This window comes from Gambusia affinis, linkage group LG20, assembly GCF_019740435.1.
Source record: "Gambusia affinis linkage group LG20, SWU_Gaff_1.0, whole genome shotgun sequence".
Classification (NCBI taxonomy): domain Eukaryota; kingdom Metazoa; phylum Chordata; class Actinopteri; order Cyprinodontiformes; family Poeciliidae; genus Gambusia; species Gambusia affinis.
In genome coordinates, this window is record NC_057887.1 from 4,750,759 (window position 1) to 4,768,025 (window position 17,267).

The window sequence follows — 17,267 nt, forward strand, 5'->3', positions numbered from 1 at the left end:
TGGAACAGCGATTAAGCCAGGGGTGTCCAAACTTTTTGCCTGGTGGGCTCAAAAATAATCTAAAACCATAAATAAAGTATTTAGACATTTAGTGTAGACAAAGGACCAAATTTCCACCAAATTTGGTGGAATTTTATTTTATTTTTTTTGGGTGGGGGGGAATTTCAAAAAAAATTTTTTTATTTTTTTTGATTAATCTGGAATTTTCTAGAAAATGTTTCAAAAAAATTGTCAACCTTTGAAATTCCATTTTTGTAGAAAATTTCTCTTAATCGAAACATTAGAATTTTTTTTTCTACCAAATTTCCTCGTGTTTCTCCAGAAAATTTGAGATTGCTCAAAATTTCAGAGTTTTGTGGCAGAAATGTACAACTTACTACTTAAAACTTTTCGCATGTTTGCTGTGTTAAGAGAAAGACATCTATGTTCAGTTTCTTTTGGCCTCGACTGAATAAATTTATTTTCAGGAGTAGGAACAGGATTTGCATCGAAATGCTCACTATCCTGAGCCAAGTTTACTAAAGAATAAAAGCTGACTTGGGTGCAGCAAAGTTGGCTTTTCAGTAAAAGTCTCTTGGTTTTAACTTTTGTTCAAATTTGGTTATAAAAACACAAATACTTTGTGTTGTACTTTACATTTTCCTGCATAGGAAAACTATGTTGGAAACAATTTTTTTACAAATTAAAGTCTCCATTTGCATCTACGGGCCAAATTGGAATTATTTTAATTGCAGTTGGAGGCCGCACAAAGTCAGTTCAAGGGCCACAGCTTGGATTAAGCTGAAAACACACCAGGTCCATTTAGGCATCCGTTCTGCTAGATGATCGGGTTGTGTGATGTGTGCATTAATCACAACACATTCATGTCAATGGAGCCTCGCAGATCACAATACTTCCCTGTGACAGCTTCTCTGACTGTGCAACCAAGACAGACCTGAAAGGCTGCTGGTTCAGAGCTGTGCAGCATTGACGGGATTGTCACGAATGTCACGGATCCTCAATTTCGGGAGTCCAAAGAGGGACTGTCGTGTCTGAAAACAACAGTTGAAAGCCATAAGAAATTCTGTTTGCTGTTCCCCACAAGACATATGTGACAGTAAACATGGAAGAATTTGTCCTGTCCAGGTGAGAAGTTAGTGGACCAGTTTGACCCACAGGCACAATACTATGTGTGTTGGAAAGTAAGTAGAATAATGCACATCACTCTAAACACAAACCTCCAGCAGTAAGGTGAAATATGGTGCAATAATAAATGAATTCACATTATTCTTTTCAAAGTAAGAAAAAAAAAAAACATTGGCTTGTTATTGTAACTTGCCATGTTAAACTAAAGATCAAGGAACTCATGACTCATTATTGTTTTGATGTTTAAAAGATGTGCTGTGCCTGTGAGCCTTTCAAAGAAAGTGTTCACTTGCTAATACCTTTTTCTTTCAGTCGATGCGCAACGGGATCAATCATTCGTAACCATCATAACGTTCAAGCACCTACATGGTTATGGGTCCCATCGGTCACGTCAGTAACTGATTTATAGAACCCACTGCTTTCCCTCGCTGACATGTTTTGAGCTACAGGAATAGCTCCTCGTGAGCCCGCGGGCCGCTGTGGGAAAACGAAATCAGCGTCGCAAAGGAAATGACAGATGAGTTCATGGTCTGCTTATTGCTAACATCTACCCCAGCGATGAAAAATAATGAAAACTGAGAAAGTAAACAAATTCAGCAGCTGAGAAAGCATACTTAATTTTGCATGCATGAGCATTACTCCAAATATTATACGGAGCTGATCTAGTTATCAAAACACGGAATCAAATTTCTTTGCGCGATGTTGAGCTGTCTGCATGAAGCAGGAAATGGCCAATTTGCTAAAGCCTGGGAATTTGAATAAGACAAACCATGACATCTCTGGTTTGGATGAATCTTAATGGTGTGGACTGGAGGAAAGGCACTGACAATGCCTCACATCTCTGAATATAGCGGTACTGACTGACTTCAGTGTGTGTACTTGTGAGATACTGGTGGAGGAAATTTGAACTTTATTTGTAAAAAAAAAAAGAAAAAAAAGGAACTAGGCATCAAATTCCAGCCTGAGTTTTTCTACATGAAGTTTACATGTTCTCCTTATGCATGAGTGGGTTCTCTCTAGGTACTCCAGCTTCCTCCCACAAACCAAAAACATGACTGTTCGCATAATTGGTGTGGGTGTGCATGGTTGTTTGCTTCTTGCTCACTGACTACTAGAGATGGGGACCTGTGATCCACCCTTGAATGCAGAAGGTGAGCAAAAACACATTTTTGAATAAGAAGGAAAAATGTGTGACTGGAGACGCTCTTTTCCCTGAAAAGGTCCAGGAGGTGCCTGGTGGAGAAGAGGAAAGTTGGCTGCAGGTTTGTGAGGTGATTACATAGTTTGCTTGTATGCGTTGCAGGAGGTAAGACGGGTTTGGAGGTGGCAACCTGGAGCCTGAATCCTGGACAGGTTGTAGGTTCGAAGATCTGAGGAGTGGGACGATGGAACAGAGGAGAGTGAAGTCCTGGGGATGCTTGAGCGGCAGTGGATCGACCCAAAGAGTGGAGGTAAGTTTAACTCAAGATGTTTTACCAGAGGGAACACTGGAGACCGCTAGTGGACCAGAGATCACCATGAACGGTGATCATCCAGCAAAAGGCCTGGTCCCGTCGCTCCTTATATCCACAGCGGCTTGATGAAGGAATCAGCAGCAGGTCTGCAGGCTGCTTGGAGTCAGGAACACCGTCTGCAGAGATCCTCTCTAGAAAGTGTGACTCACACTCAGACCAAAACACCCCTTCACACCCAGGAAGCAAATCATAGCAAGGGCGTTCTGGTTAAACACAATCAAAACAAACACATGTGAGTGGGAGAAACAGCTTGAGGTCTTTTTTGTTGTTGTTGTTGTTTTTTTTTTTATCAGATTCAAAAGAGAAATTCTACAATGGCTAAAATCTCCATTTTTGTTTAGATTTAGTAAAGAAGGAAGTTGTTCTCAGTGTCTTCTTCAGAGGTTTTTGTGTCGTTTCCCTTCAGTGGTTCCTGATGCAGCTTCACCACAGGTGAGGAGAGGAACAGCCGTTTTAGAGGGTTTGGATTGATGGAGTACAAAGTTTGCCCCAGTGGATAATAAGCCAGGCGGGCCACCAGGCTTTACTTCCCCCCACACTGCCTCCCCACCAGGCTTAGCATTGTTTGATCATTGGCTTTTTTATACACCAGTAACAGTGAATAAGTTTGTAGTTGGCGTATGACAAAAACTGGACACTAGGGAATGCACACCTGCCCATTGGTCTAAAACGCCAAATGACGATGCCTTCAGGCACAACATAGTAACATTTCATCTCTCTCTGTTCTGTCTGAGCACACTGTAGCTACTGTGTGATTCTTTTGATGGAAAGCCCAGAAACAACACACGGGGCATCTTCCCTGCAGAAATGTGGACTCAGAGTCAACAGTCTGCGCTACTTCTTCTGCAAGAAGAAAGAAAGACCCAAACACAACCAGCGGTCTATGATCTACTGACGCAGGATACCAACATGCAGCTTCTGCCCTCAGGAGTCATATGTTTAGAGAGGAATTCACCACGGAGGCTCGTTGCATAATTGAAGCAAAGTGTTTCTTTGTGCGCTCATTTGGCCGTATCCCCGGGATACGGGGATCCACTGAGCACAGAGGATCGTATGAGAATGAAAGCGTGCTTGAGTGAGGAAGAAACTCGGAGGGGACATGTTTAGAGATGGAATTTTACACAATAGTTTGTTTTTTTTTATTATTGTAAGTCAGCAAAGTTTGGTCAAGGCAACAGATTTTAGCTGAAAATAGTGTGTCATAGGTGTAGATCACTCTCAAGTTTGCATCACAACAATGGAAGAAGGCTAGACAGAAGGACTCGAGATAAAACTAGCTTGGTTATGTCAAGATGAGAGAATAGTGAAGTATTTACAAGAAGGAAGGCAGTTTTGAAAGAGAAACTGAGTTTGAGGTATTTTGCAAAGGAGAATGAGGAGAAGTTTCTTCCTCTGACTGTACACATCTGGCAGAGACATGCTCCCGGACTAAAATATTTATTTATTGAATTGGGATTTGATTTTATTTTTTTCCTGTTTCATCTGTATGACAAAGGCACAAGTGGCCTGATTCTGCTTAGAACATAGAAAACATGTTTTTCTTTTGCTCAAAAATATGAAATAGAGATTAAAATGTTTATTTTCACCAAAAAGACCCATTGTTAAACATTTTAAATGTTAGACTTTCTAAGGGTTCATATTCAAATGATTAGTTCAGATGTATTTTCAGTGCGTCAGACAGTGAATACTGTACCAATACTTAGGCAAAAAATACAGCAGATATTTTTTTGAAACTAAACATGCAGCTGAAAGCTGACATTCACATACACCAAATAAAATGACTTTTTTTCTCTCTCTGTCTGGCAGTACATTATCTATATATAATAAATGCCAGAAAACTTACAAGATTTTTTTTTCTTCTTCCAAGATTTCTTTGTAACTTTCTCCACATTCAGAAGCGTATGCAGACTTCTGGTTTCAACCGGAGCTGTTGCTACAGATTTCCCTCTAGATTATATTATTATCTGAAGTATCAGACTGAAAGGGGTTGAATACAGATCCGTGCCACACTTTTCAGATAAAAATCAAGAATTGCAGTCATATTCGATGAATTCAATTCATCGAATTGAATTCCTTTGGCGGAATAAATCTATAGAATGTTTCATTTAGTGAAATAAATGAAATTATCAATAATATTCAGATTTATTGAATGGCTCTGAACTGCTTCCAGAATCTTTTATTTTTATTTTATTAATCTGACGTGTGAAGACATTCAGCTTGTATCATTTTTGCGTTAACAAAAACTAACCACAACATTGACCTGAGGTCATTAAGGTCATCGGCTCCGAGGGCCCTCGGCAGGATTTCCACTTGAACCCCTTGTTCAAGTCTCATCTTGTTGTCAATGTTTACCTACTTTTGCTTCAATAAGTCGCTTCCCCGCTTCCCAGCGCAAACTGGAAAAATCTCAGCGCCGAGCTGATTAAAGAGGAGTCTGAATTATTAGCGGGGATTGACGGGGTGGGGGGTCAGGGGGCAACAATCGAGTGCTCGAGTAAATGAATACATAAATTATTGAGGAGCTGGTGGGCTAAGTGAGAAGGGGCCGCCACGCTTACGTCAGCAACATGTCATTAGACACAATAAATGTGCGGCTGGTGAAAGACTGGAGGGTAACGGGCAGCGAGTGGAAAAACCCAGGAAGGGTCTGAGGGAAGAAAGGAGCAGCTGACAAATATAACAACAACAAAAAACTTAATTGGAGGATCAAGATGAATGACTTATTTTTTTTTCTTACATAACTAAACAAGTGACAGAATGAATCAGGGTTTCTCTCGGCTTTCACAACAAATTTATGCCTGATTCGTTCTCTATTCTGAAACTTTCTGTCAAAATTAAAGCCCACTTTACCCCCGTCCTCCTCTGACAGCATCATAATTAAATAAGAAAAGCGTGTTAACCTCGTCTAAAAAGAGCCTCCTGCCGAGAGGTGACGCATGTTTCCCGGTGACGATGTGGGGGGGGGAAAGGCCAGAGCCAATGAGCTTCCTCCTCTGTCAAGCTCACTTTTAATACGGAGGTATTTATTCGCTGATATGTCGCTAAAGTAGGGACGCTGTGTAATATTTTTAATGGGAACTGTCGATGTTAAAGGTCAAATTCAAAGCCGGTGTCATGGCATAACAAGGACTGGTGACAACTTCTCTCCGGGATCTATTTATAGATCATTCACGATTAAATTTCCTTCGATTAAACCTTCGGCAGACAGCTATATTAAGTTACTGCTAGTAATTAAGAAGTGGCCTCTTCTTCATTATCGCACTGGTATCTCTCTTTCTTTCTTTCTTTCTCTCTCTCTCTCTCCTTTTTTTTTCCATCTTTGTGGCACAGTTAATGATCTGCACGAGAATGCCGTTTCCCATCAACCTGCAGCGACGCTCACGCGGGAATCATCACCAGTATCGATCCGCTACCATGGCAACCCAGTGTTTACACGTGGCGTTTAATCGTCGCGCGCCTCATTTGCGCCGTATTGGCAGGATGGGAGGCAAAGAGGGAAACTGTCTTAGGCGGGAACGGAAGATAGGAAGAGGTGTGACTGTGCAGAAAATTAGCTGAGCCTTTTAGGCTGGTGAAAACTTCAAGAACATTGTTCCATCTTTAATAGTAGTAGTTGTAAAATAGGACAAGGGTCAATCAAGGGGAACAACGCAACAACACAGGAACTAAACACAAAAGCACACATCCCTACAGTAATATGAATTTTAGTGGTCGTAGGGTTTCTCATTAGATTTTTGCAAAAGACGATGATTCATTTTTGCCGCTAGCTCTAGAATTGCACGTTTGTTTTAGTTGTATTTACCCACAATGCCTTCCAATGTAGCCCTCTTCCTGCTTGACGTTCACATGTTCAAACCGTGCCAGAATTCACTTCACCCGAACCAAGGCCAAAGTTTTTTTGGCGGACTAGAGTTTGCTTTTTTTTTTTCTTTGCTCTGCATCGGAGTTGGACCACACATTCGAAACAAACATTGCCTTTAGACAATCAAATGCTTTGATTAATGTGAAGTAAACAGGGCTGGTCAATATCAATTTAATTCATAACGTGCTTCAGAAACAGCTATTAACTCCACCAACGTTCTGTACAGTATTCATAGAACCAGCAGCAGTAATGCACCCTTAATTACATACAGGTTTATTGTTCACTTATTGAGTTCTGAAGACAGTCGCTTGTCTGAATCTTATTACTGGGTATCAGAGTAAACAGGACTGAAAATGAGTGGATGTTCACCTGCTTGTCTTTGACTGACCTTATTAATTCAACAATTGTACTCAAATAAACCGTTCTTCCAATTCAAGTCCTTTCTCTTACACAGTTCACCTGGGTGCGTAAGTAGTTCTTTATTGACTGGATTTTTTGTTTCCTCAGTATTTGCAACTTTATTTTGCTCTATTAAAAAAAATTTTTTAAAAACTGGAGCTCCAATCTTGCATCATTCTTGGAATTGTTAGCGTCCTCGTTTATGAGAATCTCGTCACTGCTGCTGTCCTGCCCCAGTCCCGGGCCTTATCGCAAACATAATTAAGCACTTTTAATATATTTTATCACAGTACGACTGGGCCATACCAGCTCAAACCTGATCCTGCTCCGTCTGTTTGGTAACCTGCAGGGTACAAGGTTGTGCTCATGTACCGGCACAACAACGTCAGGACTCCGCTGACGCCCGTGATGCCCGTCCTCCTGTGCAACAGAACACGCCCGCTGCATCAGGACATCTTGTTGCCTGGCGTGACTGTTAGTCTGCGTGTGCAAGTCAAGAGGGGGAAGACGGGGAAGGCTGATGCGTCGATTACAGTCAGTTCAGCACATGATTGCAACAAATTAATGGACGAGGTGTACAGTACTGAAACTCTGGCGCTGACGACAGCAGTGGTAGGAATGACTGGGACGCAGAGTTGGACTATTATTGGTTTTGTTTGCTCCAGATTTACAGCACTGGCCAATTTCCTGTCCCGCGTTATCTGATCGCCTGCGCCGGGCGATCGGGCAGGACGTCGCTCAGCAGACCGATCAGTAGGGGGAAAAAAAACTAGTCATGATGTGTGAGTGAATTATGAAACACATGAATGTCTTATTGGTAGTTCTGTAACCGGGTGGATGATTGGATAAGGAGGAAGAAAATAGATTTATGCAGCTAAATATGGCTGCATGGATGAATGACCTCACTAAGATGTGCTCTACATATCCACGACTTGTATGAAACTATTAGTAGAGAATATAAACCACTCTGATGGAGAAATGATGGCAGCTGTAATTTTTTTTAATTCTTGGCCTCTTGCAGAAACATAAACAGCTTAAAGAGGAAAACCAACTATAACTATAGAAACCAGTTATTTCCAGCTCAACTACTTTCCGGAGTGAATTGTTAAAAACATTTCACTCTTTTATTATTTCTTTATAACTGTTACACAAATGTGGAGACATTGATGCCCTATGGCTAAAATTGGATAAAAAAGGACTCTTCACTTTTTAATTTTCAAACCACCATTCATCCAGTGTAGAATCATGTCACTAAAAATAACCGCGTTGACCTCAATTGCTGTGATTTTACTTAAGTTTTTTAAGTTGATTTGCGCTCATGACACAGAGGCCAATTTCTTTGTTTATTTTGCCACCATTCACTAGCCATGTTTCACGTTATCATAAAATGTTATTGGGTTGATGTAAATGTTTTGGACCAGTGATCCGGCTCTTTGGATATTCAACACGGTGCTGTAATTTTGTGATAACTCCACATTATTTTCTGTTTTAGTCTTGTACTTGTATTATTATTATTGCTATTATCATTGTTATTGTTATAATTGGTTTTTACAAGTTTTTATGTTATTTTTGTGTGAACCTTTATACCTGATCCTGCTGTTGAATTTCCCCTCCGCGGGACAATAAAGGTTGTTTTTAAATTCTGATGTAGTGAATTCACTCATCCATTGGTGGGTCTGTCATTTTATAATGTTTCTAACAGTGTAGATTACACGTCTACATTGAAGCCACAGCATTTGTATAGTAACATTGTCATTTAACTCTATACCATGGAGACACTTCCCTCTCCTCAAGATGCTGGTTGCTTGAAAGCTAAAGGAAAACATATGGGAAATTTTACTTTCTAATCAATTTAACAAAGTAAAATCATCCAGTCATTTAGTGTTTGTTCACACCCACAGATTAATGCACATAGCTATAGTAAAAAAAAAAAAAACCTTCATGCCTTTAAACCTTTGTCTATATACTTTGTAAAATATTTTACAAAATAGATACATTTCCAAGCGACTTATACCACACACCACCAATTTCATCATGTTATTTTTGATTCATAAAAGATGAAGCCAAGAAGGAACAGTTTGTAAAATAAAATAAGTACACCGTGAAGTACTTAAGGTATGTATTGTTGAGAATAAACAATTCTGTGTTTTTCCTCTATCTCTTTTAGCTAGTTGCAAAGCTAAAGCTAAAGGAAATGACATGTTAGGAAACGCCCTCAAAGCTAAGGTTAGAGGATATGACACACTAGGGAACGCCCTCTTTAGGGCACATTTTACATAGAGGCTGACGAAGGAGATCACAAACTGTTCTTTGATGCCATTTTGTCCTGCTAGCTCCTAAAGGTAGCATGAGGAATGGACCAGCTGTATGTTGGTATTAAAAAATGGAATTCATAAATTCATCTCACTGACCTCAACTTCATACATCAAGAACTTAGCATGTAGAAGGGATAAATTCTCCACAGTATTTTGTATGTTTTGAACTCCTCTATCATGTGCAAAGTGTGATAGATTGGACGTTTTGGACATTTTACACATCTCTTCCAAATTTAAAAAAGATATGAAATTTGCTAACTGTAAATTTAGTGTTTGTCTGCAGATGTTACTTTCAAATAAATTAATATCCCACACTTAAATACCAACCTTGTCTCTCAACATGCAAATTAATTGGAGCATATTTACTAGTTTGCCACTCTAGTAAGGTTAAAACCAATAGCCACTATTATGAAACATCTGGCATTGACATGTTGGTATGGCGAGGGGGCCCGGAATTTAAAATCTGCGTAGGGCCCCAAAAAAGGTTTTGGCCAGCCCCGGGTTGCTCTGAAAATTTCTTCTGGGCTAATGGCATCAAGTGGCAAAACACGGCCTAAGTAAACTTCACTTCAGATGTTATAGGAAGGAGATATTGTAGGCATATTTTTCTTCTTTATTCAACACTTTCCCCTTGCATTTAATTATGTAATCACCATGACTAATGTTTGTCATTTGAAGTCGAAAGCTAATCGGCTCTCAGTGACGCATTGTACAGGCATAAGACTGGAAAAATGTCTCTGTATGTTGTTGTTGTCGTCGATGTGTTTGCATCCAAGCTGCACCAAAGAAAGAAAGGAGACCAAATCTCCATATAAGTTCATAATCTTCATGTGATCCTTGTTTTTTTGTTTTTTTTGTTGTTTTCAGATCAGATACCCTGATGAACAAACATTATGCTGGGTCACAATGTAAGGAGGGTTTCAGAGTCTGCCACTGTTCCTGCCTCCACATGAGGTGTCTTCTACTCATCCGACTCGCTCCAAACCAATGGTAGGGGGCTGCAGAGGGGGAAGGTCGGAGCAAAATAACAGCTGACAACAGGAGAGCAATTAATGTGATAGACAGGAAATAATCAGTGAGGAAAAGACAAAGAGGCAACAAATTAATTTTTATTGGGAGGGAAAAAACATGGAATGATTGAAATGAAGCGTTAGAAGAAAAATAAGTGGAAATTGAGAGGAAAAATAACGCCATTAAAGATGGAAAAAGGAGTGAGGTAACAGATGGAACGACAAATTATGGCGACGGAAACGGGAAGATAAACCATGAAAAGTGGACGAGAAAAAATAGGATGACTAAGAAGGAAAAATGAGGAGAGGAGAAAATGTAAATGTAGGACATGAGTCCACATCATCATCGTCATGAAAACAACAAAACAGACTGAGACCTGGAAGATTGAGACTATAAAACATTTTCCGTCTACTGTGACACATTTGCTTCGTACGATGCGTCTGAATCAAAAGCAAAGGTTAACTATATAACTTAAGTGGACTTCCTGTGGCTGGTGGAGAAAATGTTTAACTTCCACCCCTGGATGCACTGTAGAATTCAGAGAAGATGATCTGCATCACCAAATGTCCAACTTTATGCTTCACAGTTGCAGCAACAATCTTATTTTTGAAGGCCTCGGATGGTTTTTTCAGTCTCACTGTGGCTTAACAGTCGCAAAATATCTGAAAGATTATTTAAAATGGTAAGGAACACTTCTGATGACATGCGTCTGCTACATATGCATGTCTGTCTTTATACTCCATCCATCCATTCATCCATCCATTTTCTTACATCCTTGTCCCTAATGGGGTCAGGAGGGTTGCTGGTTCCTAACTCCAGCTAACGTTCTGGGCGAGAGGCGGGGTTCACCCTGGACAGGTCGCCAGTGTGTCGTAGGACAACACAGAGACAGACAGGACAAACAGCCATACACACACACACACACACACACACACACGCACACACACACCCCTACACACCTGGGGAGAATTCAGAGAGACCAATTAACCTGACAGTCATGTTTTTGGACTGTGGGAGGAAACTGGAGAACCAGAGAGTACACACGCATGGTCAGGGAGGACATGCATAAGCTACTTTAAGTGGGAAAATATTTAAAAGTGTTCAAATTTATTCCTCACCAGAAATAGATTAGATTTATTCCATTTTCCGAAATATTTTTTTCTTTGGTTTTTCATTGTTTACTAATGCAACCTGAATCCTTCAGTTTTATTAAAATTTGCAATAAATATCAATAATATTTTTTAAAAAAAGAAACAAGCTTTAATCGGGCCATATGCATAGATATAACGCATTAAGAAAAAGAAGGGGGAAAAAAAAACGAAAATAAATTTGAACCACATTACCCAGAATGCACCAAGCGGGGTTAGAGGTTATTTAGACATGAATAGCATAACAGCTAGGCCACGAGCCTCTTCTTACAGTTTACATTGGACCCTTTCCCTATTTATTGAGTAACATTTGTTATCTCTTTCACACGGCTGATAGCGCGGCTTTCTGCCACGTATCTGGGGGAGTGAATGAGCGACGGCGACGCTGCAGCTGCTGCTGAGCGGGACACACGACCTGCTGCCGAACAGAACAAACAGCCGGTCCCGCTCGACTGCTGCGGAGGTCTGAACAACGTCGACTATTCCAAGGTAAAGCTAGGCAGGCAGGCTGAGACGCAGCACTGCCTTCAGTTTTGTTTTCTGTCTGACCGGAACACAGCTGGTGGGAGGCCCTTTCCAAAATAAAAGCATGATTCTGAAAACAAGCTTGACAGCTTTCACACTAATTTCAAACGTGGAATAACGATACTCCCACATTGTTATATATAATGTGACATATCACCATTCGTGAAACAGGTGTCACCCTTCTGTAAAATGTGCAATATTTTATCTGGACAATATATGAAGTTATCATATTCTATTATTCTTCGATAGTGCTTGTATATTTTATATGTTTTGCTCTTTTTAATATTCTGTTTTTCCTTCCCGGAACTGTTGACTGAGAGAACACTGCACAAGCGTTGGTAGGCCTGTATTGTAGGTTTTATGCAAAAATGGCCAAGAAGTAACATTGAAGAATTTCAGAATTTTTTTTTTACTAATGCAAAAATATACACTCGTAAATTTGACATCTTTGGCAGTTCTAGTGCTCTTGGGTCCGTAAGGAGCTTCTTACGTCATCTTGGCCTCAGAATGGCTTCGTATTGGCTTTATTTTACATAATAACATTGAAACTGTAAAAAAAAAGTAAAAGAAAAGGGCATTTATGTAAAACTGTTAGTTATTGATATGACCAAACTGTTTAGCATAACTTGTTGTCCTGTAAGGTTATTTTTTAGCTTGATTAATTGGACAATTGCGATTATTTACTTGAGCTTTAAAGTATTTTAAATTTTTTTCTCATTCACTTTCCTGCTTGCTGTCTACAGGCAACTTAACTGATTTTACATGATGTTATTATACAGCTTTTTAGCTTTACAGCTTTTCAGTCATGCCAGAGAGAAATTACAAGTCCTTGTTGAGCTTGCAGTAGCTTTGATAGTGCTACTCTTCTTTCCCTGACATTGTGCAGTAAAACATGATTCACCCTGGAGTCAAAGTCACTACACTCAACTTAAAGCATTTATGTTTTTGTTCTCACTATGTCTCAACTGTAGATCATCCTTTATGTAGCCCCGAATCTCATTGAATAGACCAGCTAATTAGGTCATTTTAAACCATATAAATCTAATTTCTTCCTATTTTCTTCTTGGCCGATAGCCGCAAAATGTTGCAAATGAGTTTGATTTAGAAAATCCAACTTTACATTCGGAGCATCAGATGGAAAGTCTAAATCAGACGGGTTGAAAGTCTGTTGCCTTTACATTACATTACTCAGTGGATTAGCATTAATTTTTCTCTTTAAAACATGTAGCAATCAAATTCATCTTTAATGAAGCTTACTAATGAATCGAGGGCTTTAGGGAAAAATATATTCATTAAGTGAAAGCAACTGTGAGCAGGTAAAAATTGGCAGGTTTATCTTATCTTTATAAGTTAAATTGTAGCTTTGTACATCTGTTATGGTTCTTAGTCATTAGGCTTTTGTAATGGAAGAAAATGTACTTGTACAGTCCCAAAACTGTAATATGTGTCCTGTTCCACATCCTCTTCCTTTATGCCAGGCAAATTGAATAGCCTTGTGTGTAAACGGGGCTACACAAATAAACCTTGCCTTGAATTAATAAAGTGCAATGGGGAAAAATCATGGCATGAAATAAATGGCCACCGAGGTTTTCTGGCAGCTGGGTGCTGCTAGCAACCCAGCTGCTTAATGTCGTTTCTAGCAAGAACATTACGCTACATCTAGCCATTTGGTCCATGGTAAAAAAAATAAAAATAAAAAAAAAGTTTGGTCGCTTTTTATGATTCCGTTATTTGTGTTTTGTTTTTTTCAGATGGACTTGATGCCGATTGAAGAATTCTTAAGACACATTAACTTTCACGACCCAAACCTTTCCATCGCAGCGATTGCCATCGTATTCAACCCTCTCTTCTGGAATGTGGTAAGAATTTGTTGTCGATGTTGAAGCTTAAGGAGAGCGTTCTGCTGTACTTACCCATTTATAATAAGTAGCAAAAAAATAAAAAATCAGTACTGTGTTACAGTAAAATCCCAATCTCTAAATGCTAATGACATTTCTTCTATATGCAAACATTGTTTTGTAGAAAAAAACAGGTAAGACAGAAGAACATTACTGTTTTCACAAATTCACTGACTTGTGATGAGCACAGCTTATGTTTAACAAGTATGTATTATACTGTACAGAATTAAATGTAATTAAAATTTTTAAAATAAAGCCTCCACCCAAGTAGTATAAAAATATACCGCAATGATACAATCCTTCTTCAGTTGATCATACTTTTATGAAATACAATCATATAGAAAAAATGAAACATCCACAAATTTTTAAATAAAATATGTAACAATGTAACATTATCTTTTTTTATTTAGATTTTATTGAAAAGTGCTTGTCAAAAGCAATGTAATGTGTTACAATCGTGGTTGGTATCAAACTCGTCTTAAAATGGCTGACCAGCTTTTCATATGTCTGCTCTGTTACTTTAGGATTTAACCATGATGATTTGACAGGCGGAAGCCTCCTAACCATCGCCCTAATCTTTAGTCAAGTTCTCAAAGTATTATGTGTTATCTAAATACTATAGCTTGTTGTTGAGTTTTCTCTTCCCACCCAGTAAATTAGTGCATATCCTCTGGAAACACTTTTGACAAACTTGATCCTTTCCACATTTTGCCATGTTACAAACATTAACATCTTTTTTTCAACTTAATATGAAATTAGTGTAAACTGTGTACGAGTAGAAAAAAGTAATGGAAACCCCCAGCAGTCAATAATAGCTGAAAATTGTGGAGTTGCAAAATGTGGAAACTTGTGTAGGCACTGCATATATTAAAGTGAAAATGCCTGTAAAGGCTAGGGTTATATAGGATGTTCTCTATTCTGTTTGAATGTGGATGCCTCTGTGTACTTATTGTTCTTTTTTTAATGGAACCAGTTTAGATCTGAGGCAAATCGAGGTGAAAAAGCCTTTCGAAACAAAATCCCGCTGATTGAAAATTGCTCGTGCTGAGCAATCTCTGTGATAAACGACTCGGCTTTTAAAAACCCCTGACCTTTTCTACCAGAAATCAAACGGGAATATTTTCACGATGAGCAAAAATACTTTTTACAAGTGGTAGCAGTCATAAGACTCGTAATTTTCTTTCTTTGGTTTGACAAAATACGACCAACTGAGTCGTTGTTTTTGTCTTTAACTATAGTAAGTTATAGTTAGAGGGCTGTAGAAGTTGCATTATAGAGAGGGAAAAGGTGAACATGGTTTTCTTCTGGATTGGCAGCATTTTGAATCAAGGCAGTCTGTGAAAAATACATTTGATTAATCCGACCTCATGATCATCCAGAGTTGCTAAACTACGCTTACAGGACTCTTTTTTTAAAAAAAAAAAAATTATTTTATTTCTTTGTTTAAAAAATCTTTCACAAATATTATAAAAATTGGAACTTTTCTTAAATCCCAAGACTGATTCTGGATTTACGGATTCATGTTAAGGATAATATGATTAGAGTGTCGTTTAAATAACTCTTTTTATCTTCTTTTCATTTACCGCAATATCTTCAATACATAAAACTAAGGGCTGCAAAAAGTATGACTGCATTCTTTGTTTGGGAGCCTTTTTGCATCTCAGCCATTGAAATTACAAGCACAAGCGTAGTCGTTTGCAGTTCTATTTGCTTGCGTAAATTAATTTTAGATTTTCTTACCAAATATTGTATCTGAGCAGTCCTTTACGGATGTTTAAATGTTCATAGACATTAAGATGTCAATTGCAATTTGAGGGCTTTTGTTGAACAGCAACTGCTTTTCAATTACAGTACAAGTCAGCTAGTGAGCAAATCACGCAAAATCGCCAACAGCTTCCTAACTTAGACTGTCATGAAGGCAAAATAAACCACTCCACATGTAAGGCATTAATTGCTCCGGTTCTTCAATTTAGCACACTTGCGGTGTATACCGTACTCACATTGCTAATTAATGAAAGAGAGCAGAAATAATGTCCTTTAATACTGATGAGAGGGGAGAAGATTTTAGAAAAATCAAGCCTAAGTTAAGAAGTTAAGAAGGTGTGCTGTGGTTTGATTATTCTCATATGATTCATAACTCGCCTCTTACTGAGTCATAATTACAAGCTAATTATTTAATGTTCTCTTGAACCGATATTTTATTTTCTATGGGTGGTCGCAGGCTGACATGACAGTAATTTGCCAAGTTCTTTTAAACCCAGTTTCACCCTCTTTAACAGCCGATTCATTCAAAGGTGGTCACTTGATGTACCTCTTAGTGATTACTCGCAGTCCGCTGACTCAGCCCACCATTGTCTACAATGAGCCAATGAGGAGAGAGAATGGAGCCAGAGAGCTTTTGGCCTTGCACATTACTCCAATTGCTCCTTTTTTCTACATTGTGCAGAAACAGGGTATGCATGGGCGTAAATGGACATAATAAGGGTTATACAACCAAAGACTTGAAGAAGTGATGAAACATGTTCACACACGACGGTTATAAATGGATCTTTTAGCCTTTTTGAAATTTGAGAACATTTTATCCAGAAGAGATACATCCCTTGTCAAGAAATATATAGGTACTGTACATATTTATTAATATATAGAAAATTTCAAAATCTCCATTGGAACCAGACTTGATTTCTTTACTGTCAGTACTTTAAACAACCAATGGGGGTCTACCTTCATGTTATCCTACAACCCTTTTCAAGGTTGCAGCCATCGAGCCTCTTGGCTCTACTTGGGCTCTTTAGGATTAGGTTTGGTGACTGACATGTTTATGGAAGAAAGTCAGTTTTGTGTTCGCTGACCCATTTTGTGTTGATTAGGGCAGGTGTCTTAACCCTGGAGAATCAGCAGACAAACATTTTTTGTTTACTACTAGTTGAGTCCGTGGCTTCTTCTCAGCCTTTGAGATAGGGAGAAGAGCTTCATCGGGCGATGGGGAGGTCAGAGTCACTGCTCTAAGCATCAGAAGGACTCAACTGAGGGGATTTTAGTATTAGAGCAAGATGCCTCTTGAGTACCCCATTAGGTGTAAGGATTTGGTTTTTCTCTGTGTTAAGTTAGGTTTTTGTGTGTCGTTTTCAGTTAATTGAGTCTCTGTTTTGTCCTGTCTAAGCCTTGATTGTAGACAGGCTTTGATTGTTTCCTAATCTGAGAGTAATTTGTTCCCTGATTACTCTCTATGTATATATACCCACCTGAGTTTCTTGTTCTTTGTTGGGTCCTTGTCAAAACTGTCTGGTTCTAGTCGGATGGTCTTGTTTGTTTTGTCCACCTTGTTTTCCAGTTGCTACCAGTTGAGGAGCCTTGGCCTTCTGCTCTCTCTCTGTGCTGCCTGGATTATTGGACTTTATATTCCTGAAATTCTTCATTAAAATCTTCATTTCAACCTGGGTCCTCAGCATCTGCCTGATCACCCCACCGCA

At 39.0% G+C, this 17,267-nt stretch overlaps 1 protein-coding gene and 1 long non-coding RNA gene across 4 annotated transcripts in view; both read left to right on the top strand.

Moving 5' to 3' along the window:
- The first annotated feature begins 255 nt into the window (after positions 1-255).
- Positions 256-8,573, top strand: LOC122823228. The gene is made up of 3 exons (XR_006369306.1): positions 256-2,276; positions 2,429-2,576; positions 7,250-8,573. It is a non-coding gene; the product is annotated as an uncharacterized LOC122823228 (long non-coding RNA).
- Positions 8,574-10,082: 1,509 nt separating this feature from the next.
- The window catches only part of pemt (phosphatidylethanolamine N-methyltransferase), a 55,636-nt gene continuing 48,451 nt past the window's right edge, over positions 10,083-17,267 (top strand). The window contains exons 1-3 of one of the 3 annotated variants that reach the window (XM_044102636.1): positions 10,083-10,205; positions 11,712-11,863; positions 13,651-13,758. In XM_044102636.1, coding sequence (XP_043958571.1) covers positions 11,744-11,863; positions 13,651-13,758 — 228 coding nt within the window. In that variant the 5' untranslated portion in view covers positions 10,083-10,205; positions 11,712-11,743. Of the gene's footprint in view, positions 10,206-10,793; positions 10,909-11,564; positions 11,864-13,650; positions 13,759-17,267 lie in introns of those variants that run through there. The other 2 variants (XM_044102637.1, XM_044102635.1) reach the window with 2 other exon arrangements.